Source organism: Sus scrofa, chromosome 13, assembly GCF_000003025.6.
Source record: "Sus scrofa isolate TJ Tabasco breed Duroc chromosome 13, Sscrofa11.1, whole genome shotgun sequence".
NCBI classification, from domain to species: domain Eukaryota; kingdom Metazoa; phylum Chordata; class Mammalia; order Artiodactyla; family Suidae; genus Sus; species Sus scrofa.
In genome coordinates this window covers 192,527,981-192,538,261 of record NC_010455.5, presented here as the reverse complement: position 1 = coordinate 192,538,261, position 10,281 = coordinate 192,527,981, and the positions used below count along the sequence as shown (strand labels likewise).

General features: G+C 37.9%; 1 protein-coding gene across 3 annotated transcripts in view; it reads right to left on the bottom strand.

Annotated features, from left to right (window-relative positions):
• The window catches only part of MAP3K7CL (MAP3K7 C-terminal like), a 45,890-nt gene continuing 39,044 nt past the window's right edge, over positions 3,436–10,281 (bottom strand). For all 3 annotated transcript variants that reach the window (XM_021070880.1, XM_013982556.2, XM_021070881.1), the window contains one exon: positions 3,436–4,579. In XM_021070880.1, coding sequence (XP_020926539.1) covers positions 4,399–4,579 — 181 coding nt within the window. In that variant the 3' untranslated portion in view covers positions 3,436–4,398. The remainder of the gene's footprint in view (positions 4,580–10,281) is intronic.

Genomic DNA, 10,281 nt, shown 5'->3' with positions numbered 1-10,281 from the left:
AAAGGAAGGGCAGAAGGAGGGAAAAGAAGAAAGAAAGAAAGAAAGAAAGAAAGAAAGAAAGAAAGAAAGAAAGAAAGAAAGAAAGAAAGAAAGAAAGAAAGAAGAAAGAAAGAAAGAAAGAAAGAAAGAAAGAAAGAAAGAAAGAAAGAAAGAAAAAAGAAAGAAAGAAAGAAGGAAAGAAGGAAGGAAGGAAGGAAGGAAGGAAAGAAGGAAGGAAGGAAAGAGAAAGAAAGAAAGAAAGAAAGAAAGAGAGAGAGAGAAAGGAAGAAAGAGAGAGAGAGAAAGGAAGGAAGGAAGGAAAGTAGAAAGAAGTGAAGGAAGAAAGGAAGGAAAGAAGGAAGGGAGGGGGAGGGAGGGGGAAGAAAGGAAGGAAGGAAAAGGAAGCAAAAAGAAAGAAAGAGAGAGAAAGAGAGAAACAAAAGAAATTAGAAAGAAGTGAAGGAAGGATAATGTCCATTTGCATTTGAATCCCAGCTCTAGAGAATATTATACAAATTACATAACCTTTCTTTCTGCTTTTGGCAAATGGGCATAACCTCTCAGGTTGTTCTGAGAATTAATTAATACAGCCTTCATGATGAACCCGGATTGTCTGGCACAGGAGGGGGTCATTAAACATTCCCTCTCTTCATCTTCCTTATGTCGGTGACACACACACCATCCGTCAGAAGGCACGTGGATTCTCCTTCTCATTATGTCTCTCCACCCTCCTAGTCTGACACTGCATCTCAGGTGCTGCCACTCTGCCTCTTTGCACACTCTTCCTTATTAGCCACCTCGAGTCTCTAGTCTGGTTCCATCCATCCCATGCACCGCAACCCTACTGATTATCATCAATTCCAGCCCCAATCATTCACCCCTCTTTTCAAAATGTTTATTTTGTCCAAACTATCCCAAAACTAGAGTCCAGCAGAACTTCCCAACTTCGTTTCTCACTTCCCCCCGCCCCGCATACATCCTCTGAGAAGACTATTTTCTGCCCCCAAAGTGTGGAAGGCTGGGATGGTATCAATCATATTTGCATTTCTCTTGTTACTCTGCCTTGGTAAGTAAGAGTAAACTTGTTGAACTGAATTTGAACTCTAGATGGCTTTTAGTTCTTTGTTTGTACTGAGTTAATGATATATTCAAGCCCAGTTACCAGAATGACATAGAGATACCAACACTAGTAAGTAGAGATTTAAGTTGAGTCAAGTGTAACCACATTCTCTTCAAGTCTGCATAATCTAAATGGCCCACAAAGAGCAAATTCTTTAGCAGAGCAATTATGGAGTATAATGTGGTTTACATTTTTCTTAAATTCTAGCTATAAAGCAAGCACCTTCATCTTAATATTAATAGAACCTCTGTGCTCATTTTTAATGCTCTATAAAATTTTCATTATTGCTGATAGAAGAACATTATTTGAAGGTAGAAAATTCTTAAATAATTCTGTGCTACGTAGATGCTAGGCAGTGGTAAATAAGATTGGGGGAAATTTGTCAAATGAATGAAAAGATGAAATGGACAATATAAGAAATTTTGCCTTTAGATTTCTCAGACAATGTTACAAAAGTAGGTGACGTTTTCATATTTTTAATGAATAAAAGTCTGTTTAAAACACATACAGTGGGAGTTCCCATTGTGGCTCAACAGGTTAAGATCAACATGGTGTCGGTGAGGATGCATATTTGATCCCTGTCCTTGCTCAGTGGGCCAAGGACCCAGTATTTCCACAAGCTGTGGTGTAGGTCACAGATGTGGCTCAGATCTGATATTGCTATGGCTGTGGCTTAGGCCTCAGCTACAGCTTTGATTCGATCCTTAGCCTGGGAACTTCTGTATATCTCAGGTGCAGCTGTAAGAAGGAAAAAAGAAAAAAACATACACTTATGGTGAATCACTGATGTATATCTGAAATGAATATGACACTATAAATCAACTGTACTTCAATACAAAATAATAAAATCGACACACACCCAGAGAAATGCCTGCTTTTGAGTTATGGATAAATATCTTTTGGAAACATTATAAAATTTCAGGCTGATATTAGCACAGATATGAAAACTGTTTACTCAATATCTCCTTAATAACAGTGTGTTCAAACATTTTGACCTTGTTAAATTAGTTTTTCATTCTGCTGAAGCAAAGAGATTTTAGAATTACATTGCCTTGTCCTCCCTTCTCATTTTTTATAAGGTGCCATGACTGGTTGAATTCTGTAAATAAGTGTAATCCTCTTGGTGATCAAAACTAACTCTTACATTTAAAAACTTACATAATTATATATACTATATGTATATTATATCTACTATATATAGTTATATTCAAAAACTAATTCTTTTATTCAAAGATGGTAATTTGCCCTTCATCCTCCCATTCCATAACCCTGGATTTATATAAATTGAGTGAACAATTCCTCCCTCATATTAGTATTTATAAGCCCTGAGGTTATTTTACAAAGAAGACTCTACCAAGATAACAGGGACTTTCATTTTTGGTTAAATGTTAAAGCAACTTAAGGGAAAATAGGTTCATCTAACATTCAAACTTTGAGATCAAAATGCTTCATTTTACAAATGAGGAGACAGAGGGTCAGGATGCTAAGGACCTTATGGAAACAGCCCACACGATAAGAAGCCCATGACCCTGCATCGAATTTCCACTTGGCATTTGCCCAACTACCCAGGAATTAGTCTAACCCAGGGTGCCTTAACCTGGGTGCCACTGGCACGTTGGGCCAAACAGTTTATTGCTGTGGTGCTGTCCTATACATTGCGGATGTCCAGCAGCAACCCTGGCCTCTACCCTCTAAATGCCAGTAGCACCCCCTCATCCTAGTCGTGACAACAGCAAAAATGTCCCCAGACTTTGCCAAATGTCCCTTGGGGGTAAAATCACCACCAATTGATAACAAAATGTCTATCCCACAGCATCTTATTATTTTAGTCAACTGTTCTCCTTTGTGTTTTCTGGACAAATATTTAAGACACAAATGCATCATATTCCTATTAGAGCTCTGAGTTTTTGGTTTGTTTGGTTTTTTTTGTCTTTTTGCCATTTGTTGGGCCGCTCCTGCGCATATGGAGGTTCCCAGGCTAGGGGTCTAATTGGAGCTGTAGCGCCGGCCTACGCCAGAGCCACAGCAGTGCAGGATCCGAGCCTTGTCTACAACCTACATCACAGCTCATGGCAACGCCGGATCCTTAACCCACTGAGCAAGGGCAGGGATCGAACCCGCAACCTCATGGGTCCTAGTCGGATTCGTTAACCACTGAGCCACGAGGGGAACTCCATAGCTCTGAGTTATCTTATATGAGAAACCATAGTCTTTCTAAGAAAAGGACTTTGGTGTTTTTGGGCCCTTCCAAATACAACTAAGAACAAATTCTGACAAGGGTTAGCCAATCCCAACTTTCAGCATAAAGGGTGGTTACGAAAAGGACAAAATACAGATTGAAGGTTTTGATCTGTGTTTAATGAAAAAGAAGTTACAGGAATAGAAATGGACATAAAACATAGAGATCAATTTGGGAAAATATGGTGATGGATAGAACAAGGAACAAATCATTTTAATCCTGAATTTACTCATATATTCTTATTAGTTATCACTGATTCAAAACATCACTTTAAATCCAAAACAGAATAATAGAATTTTGCTGATGGTTACATGGGAACTCACCGAAGAATGTCCAAACAATGCTTTTCTGTTTCCCCCAGAACACACACAAGCAAAAGCAGGGATGTTTACCAGGAGGTAACGTGGCATGAAGAAAATGCTGCCTTATCAGCTTTTTATTACAACAGCAAGTTAGCACTAGCAAATGTGCTTCTGGCACAAACATGCTTTCCACTAATATTTTCATGAGAAAGCTTTTATGATATGCAACCATTTATTCTTAGCTCAATCAGTAAGGGATTAAATCTAACTCTGGTGAACATAAACATAGGCAGAGAAGTTTTTGACAGTTCAGAATGGAGCAAGTCGAAATAATAAAGATGTGAAAATTAAAAATATGCAGATGTGAAACTGCAGTGAGCATCTTACTACTTTGTTCCATGGCTTAATTGTGTTCATGATCCTTAGCGGAGTCAGGCAATATTCTATTTCTAGCATTTTTACCCTGATAGACAGTATGGCCATATCTTGCTAAACAAGAAAAAAATATATATCTTTGGAAATGAATTATGAGCTCTGAAAACGTCTGGTAATAGGTTTGCTTTAATCACCTTGTTTAAAATAAAATATCCCTTCTCTCTAACTGGATCTGGCAAGCATTAAACTCATTAGTACAGACATTTGGCATGTGGGTAATAAGGAGAAGCATAGGTTTTACTCATTATCCCTTTAAAATAAAAATCTTTTGGCCAGCGCATAGCTGGCACCAACCTCTTACGCTCACATTGAAAAGTTTCAAGTTAGGACGAGCCCTGTCTTTTCTGATACTGTATTCTAAGTTTCTCCAGTTGTTCTACACACTGGGACTGGGCCAGCTTCAACGTCCGATTCTCCTCTGTCAGTGCCTCGAATTCCCGAACCAGCTGAGCAGCATCCAGCTTCTCCTTTTCTGCCTGATCCAGCTTGGCAATGAGCTCCTTTCTGAAGATTGGGGGCAGGCAAGGAAGAAGCACAAAACAAAATGCAAACAAATTAAATGGCACAGCAACAGCATCGTGGGATCCAAGCCGCATCTGCAACCTACACCACAGCTGATGGTAACGCCGGATCGTTAACCCACTGAGCAAGGGCAGGGATTTAACCCTCAACCTCATGGTTCCTAGTCGGATTCGTTAACCACTGCGCCACGACGGGAACTCCGTCAGTCTACTCTTTTAAATGTTACCCATTTCTGCTTGCCTCTAATGACTTGCTTTCATTTTTCCAGCGTCACAAATGTTAGATCCCTTTATTTTATGCTAGTACCTCTACTAGAGATATCCAAAATACTAAAAGAACACTAAAGAAAACTCAATAAGTCCTCTGACAGTCAAAAAACGTGATTTTGTTTTTCTTTTCTTTTTTTGGCCTTGCCTGTGGCATGTGCAAGTTTCCCAGCCAGGGATCAAACTTGCACCACAGCAGTGTCCCAAGCCACTGCAATGACAACACCAGATTCTTAACCCACTGTGCCACAAGGGAACTCCAAAAACGGTGACCTTTTTAAGAGTACAACAAACTATAAAAATTATGGCTATTTTAGAGGGAAAAAAAAAAACAGAAAAATTAGTTTATAAATCACGAGGCTACCTATGGTCTTCACAATTGTTTGTCCTTTACCTAATTTTTGTCCTACAAATTAAGTTATTTATAATCTTTTGTTTTCTAGTTCTGTTTTCACAAGTCTTTATGAGGCTTCTTTGAACTAGGAAATTCCAAATGCTCCCTGTAGGTTTCCATGTTTTCCCCTAGTCCTTATATATATATCTCATCACCCTAATTAACAAAGCAATATATATACTTTTGGTGCTGACCTGACTAGAATTCTAGGAAGCAAGCTAAGGTTTTGAAGAGAACTTGGAGTAATAACACCTTAACCAAATTCAGTTCTCAGTAAATACTTGTAAATAATTCATTTATGTAAATACAGATAATACGGAGCTAAAGATTCCCACTTCATGTTTAGATTTAATAAACGCGACAACCCAAAACAGGTCCACTCCCCTTTTTTGTGTCAGTTAACCCTAAACTAGATGTATTGAATTGAATTCTCCTTTGCCTCAATATAAGAGTACGTCACATTTCTTCCTCCTCTGTAGAGAAAAGTGGGAAAAAACCTGGAAGACGGCTTTAACCAACTGATCAAACTTGACATCACTAGCAAAGAGATCAACAGATGTTGCATGCACCATAAAAGACATGACATCCTTTCTGGAGTGTCCCTGCCAAAAATGCGCAAGCCAGACAACCTCAGATTGAGGGAAATGGTACCAAATAGCTAGCCAGTACTATTTAAAACTGTTAAAACCGTTCCATATTTGGAAAAATTAAAGAGAAATGACAACTACATGCAACGTTCAATTCTTGACGGGGATTTTTAAAAAAAGCTGTGAAGGACATTATTGGGAGAGTGATGCAATCTAAATATGGACCATAAATTAGATAATAGTACTGTACCAATGCTAACTTTCTTAATTTTAATTATTATACCAAGGTCAAGTGAGAGCATGGTCTTGAAAATACTCACTGAAGTATTCAGGGCAATGAACCATGTTATGTATATCTGTATACATCCCTGAGAGATGGTAGACAGACAGATGATAGATAGATAATAGATAGATAGATAGATAGATAGATAGATAGATAGATAGATATCCCATGTCTCTAAGAGGGAAAGAGAACCCCAATACTGTGTAGTATTGGGAGAGGGATAATAAAGCAAAACTGGGGAAATTTTTAATAATTAATGAATCTAGGAGTGGAAATAAAGGGGTTCTTTATACTATTTTTGCAACTTTTCTATAAATTTGAAACTATCCAATTAAGCATTTACCCCAAGAAAAGGTTAAAAAGCAAATCAGAATAGAAGGTCTAGTATTTTCTTCCTGCATTCAGCAAACTGCCTTGTGCACATAATCTGGTGATTACTAAACCAAACCAGGCATTGGAAACAAAGTGTCCGACAGAGACAAAAGGAAGCATAAGAACATTGATCTGCATATACACAAAGTTCTTTAGGCGCTTATTGATCTTTGAATCTTCCATGGTGTTTAGAATATAAAGGCTCCTAATAAATACTTGTTGAATAAATCATTGAAAAGTAAGGCACCTCAGAGACAAATAACCTATATTTTAAGAAAATAGAGACTCAAAAGTGCTTAATCTGATAAAAAAAAAGTCACACACCTAAGAAAAAGCCATAAATCAAACTTATCCTTCTGATTAAAATGTTTAGATTCTTTGCCTCTGAGCATAGTTTAAGCAGTAAATGTCAGTAATTAAATATTAGTAAAGCTCCTTATGTAACTATATTAAAGGAATTGATTAGTAAAACTCATATAAGTGAAAAGAGGCAAGTCTCTAAACCCCTAAACCATCAGACCATCTGTCCTGTTATTTCCTTCCTTTCAAATTAACTGTGTCACACAATCATGGCTACTGACCTGGTTCCATATCTGACCTCATTTAAAACTCCTGAAGACATCTGTTATCAGTTTTGGCTGGTAGAGAGAATAAATCACAAAAATCACAGATTTTACACCTAAAAGGAATAGTCATGATTGTCTAATCCAATCTTCTTGCATCAGAGAAAGTCAATAATAATTTCTGCCTTACTGGAATCAAGAAGACTCAATTGATAGGTTTCTAAATTAGTTTCGTGTATTTGATAAGCAATTACATCTTTATTTAATGAATACTGTCAAAATGTCTGTTGCTTCTTGTCCAAGACCTATTTATGTAGATAAATCGGTGCTCATTCATTAGCAATTCTTAATTAAACCCTGGCACATCAAACTACAGAGATAATCTTATAAATAAATGATCTGAGGAACAAGTCAATATGTGTAATTGCCTAGAATGTGGTCTTGCTTTTGATTTCCTGTTCATCACTCCTATCACTCCTTTAACATAATGTGATAAAGGTATAGAAGACAATCATTACAGGAATCTTACTTCTGAAGTCAAGAACCTATAACATAGTTTTACACATGAGGTACCTAACAGTGAAAAAGTCTTAACCTTGGGTCTACCATAGATCATCTGCTGGCCCAAACCTAAGCCACATGCTTGGAAAATTGTTGATTTGCTAAAACAAATAAGAGAAGGGAAAATCCAAATGAATTGGTAAAGAAAACTTTGAAACTTTCTGGAAACTAATTCCAAAATTAGGGAGATTCTTTATGTTGCAGAAAGTTGGGAAATGGGTTCATCATTAAGACAAATATTTCTCTGTTTCTGCAAAGACCACTACTATGTTTCTTGGAATTCTCAAAGTCGACTATTTGGAACAGACAGTTGTTCCAAATAAAAGCTGACTGCGCTGATTGATTTAAACCACACTGTGAGTGGTTCTCAAAAGGGGTGTGGTCCAGTACAAGCATTTATACACAGGAGAGAAGTAGATGCTTTAAGATGAAAAAAAGGATGTGAAAGTCCACCTATATTTTATGCAGGTAGAGGAACAATAAATGGTACTGAAATGGAATTTCCAGAACATATTGAAGACTTATAAATGAATGAGGCACAAGGAATAAACTTACTATATTTTGGAGATACAAAGGGCAACACAGTACCTTTGCAGAAAGATGTAAGATTTGCTCTAGAGTTTCTCAGCCTTGACACAATTGATCTTTTGGGCCAACTCATTGCTGCTGGAGGCTATCCCATTCATTGGCATTATAGAAGGTTTAGCAGAATCCTCAGCCTCCATTCCCTAGATACCAGAAGCACCTCCCCTCATCCCAGGTCATCATGACCAAAAATGTCCCCAGACATTGCCAGCATCCTGTGGGTAGGAGGCTGAGGAATCAGCCCAGTTAAAAAACATTATTTTACGAGTTTCCATCATGGCTCAGCAGTAAAAAAACTGACTAGTATCCATGAGGATGCAGGTTCAATCTCTTGCCCCACTCAGTGGGTTAAAGATCCAGCATTGCCGTGAGCTGTGGTGTAGGTTGCAGACATGGCTCAGATCCTGCATTGCTGTGGCTGTGGCATAGGCTTGGAGCTACAGCTCCAATTCGACCCCTAGCCTGGGAATTTCCATATGCTGCAGGTGCAGCCCTAAAAAAAAAAAAAAAAACACACACAAAAAAAAAAAAACACAAAAAACAAAAAACAAACCACTACTTTATAGGAAATGGAGGTTTGCTCTATCAATCACCCCAAAAAGAGTTAATTCCTGGAATAGGAGTAGGTAAGTGTTTTCTCATTTAGCTCCCTTAAAGATAGGAGCTCTTCCTTTAGCAAGGGAGACTTAATTCAGGGCACCCCCATGGAGGAGGTGCCTTTGAATATGGTTCCAGACAGAAAGGATTAGGTGGAAAGATACCTGGGAATAAGATTTCAGTTAAAAGACTGGGCTGCCTGTAATGAGGTGGTATAAAAGGCCCAAATTATTATGATTGGGGCAAAAAATGGATATTGTAGGAGTTCCCATTGTGGCTCAGCAGCTTAAGAACTTGACTAGTATCCATAAGGATGCAGGTTCGGTCCCTGGCCCTGCACAGTGGGTTAAGGCTCCAGTATTACTGAAAGCTGCAGGTCATAGATGCATCTCAGATCTCACATTGCTGTGGCTATAATGTAGGTCAGAAGCTGCAGCTCCAGTTCGAACCTTAGCTGTAGAACTTCAATTTGCTGCAGGTGTGCCCATAAAAAGAAAAAGAAAAGTGAAATCTCACAGTCTGATGAAATATGGATACTGGGATTTCAGATAGAATTAAATTCTAAAATGAAAGAATCCCCTTGGCTACACCTCATCTCAGAGCAAAGTGAAGATCCAAGATAGTTCTTTGGTCCTTTTAACTCATTCACTCAACAAATATTTGTTGAAACCCTATTGCAAACCAAGCCCTGTCCTCAATTCTTAAGACATGGAAACAACCTAAATGTTTTTTGACAGATGAATGGATTAAGATGTGGTACATATACACAATGGAATACTACTCAGCCATTAAAAAAGAACAAAATAATGCCATTTGCAGCAACATGGATGGAACTAGAGATTCTCATACTAAATGAAGTAATTCAGAAAGAAAAAGACAAATAACATATGATATCACTTATATCTGGATCTAATATATGGCACAAATGAACCTTTCCATGGAAAAGAAACTCATGGACTTGGAGAACAGACATGTGGTTGCCAAGAGGGAGAGGGAGGAAGTGGGATGGACTGGAAATTTGGGGTTCATAGATGCAAACTGCTGCATCTGGAGTAGATAATCAAAGAGATCCTGCTGTATAACACAGGGAGCTACATCTAGTTGCTCATGATGGAACATGATGGAGGGTAATGTAAGAAAAAGAATATATATATGTATGACTGGGTTGATTTGCTGTACAGTAGAAATTGACAGAACACTGTAAATCAACTATAATGGAGAAAATAAAAATCATAAAATAGTAAAATTTTTAAGAGAAGATATGGTACATATAAACAATGGAATACTACTCCAGCCATAAAAAAGACACACTAATGCCATGTGCAGCAACATGGATGAAACTAGAGATTTTCATAGTAAGTGAAGTGAGCCAGAAAGAAAAAGACAAATACCATATGATATCACCTATTTGTGAAATCTCAATGTGGTGCAGATGGTGTTATCTACAAAGCAGAAACAGATCATAGCCAAGGAGAG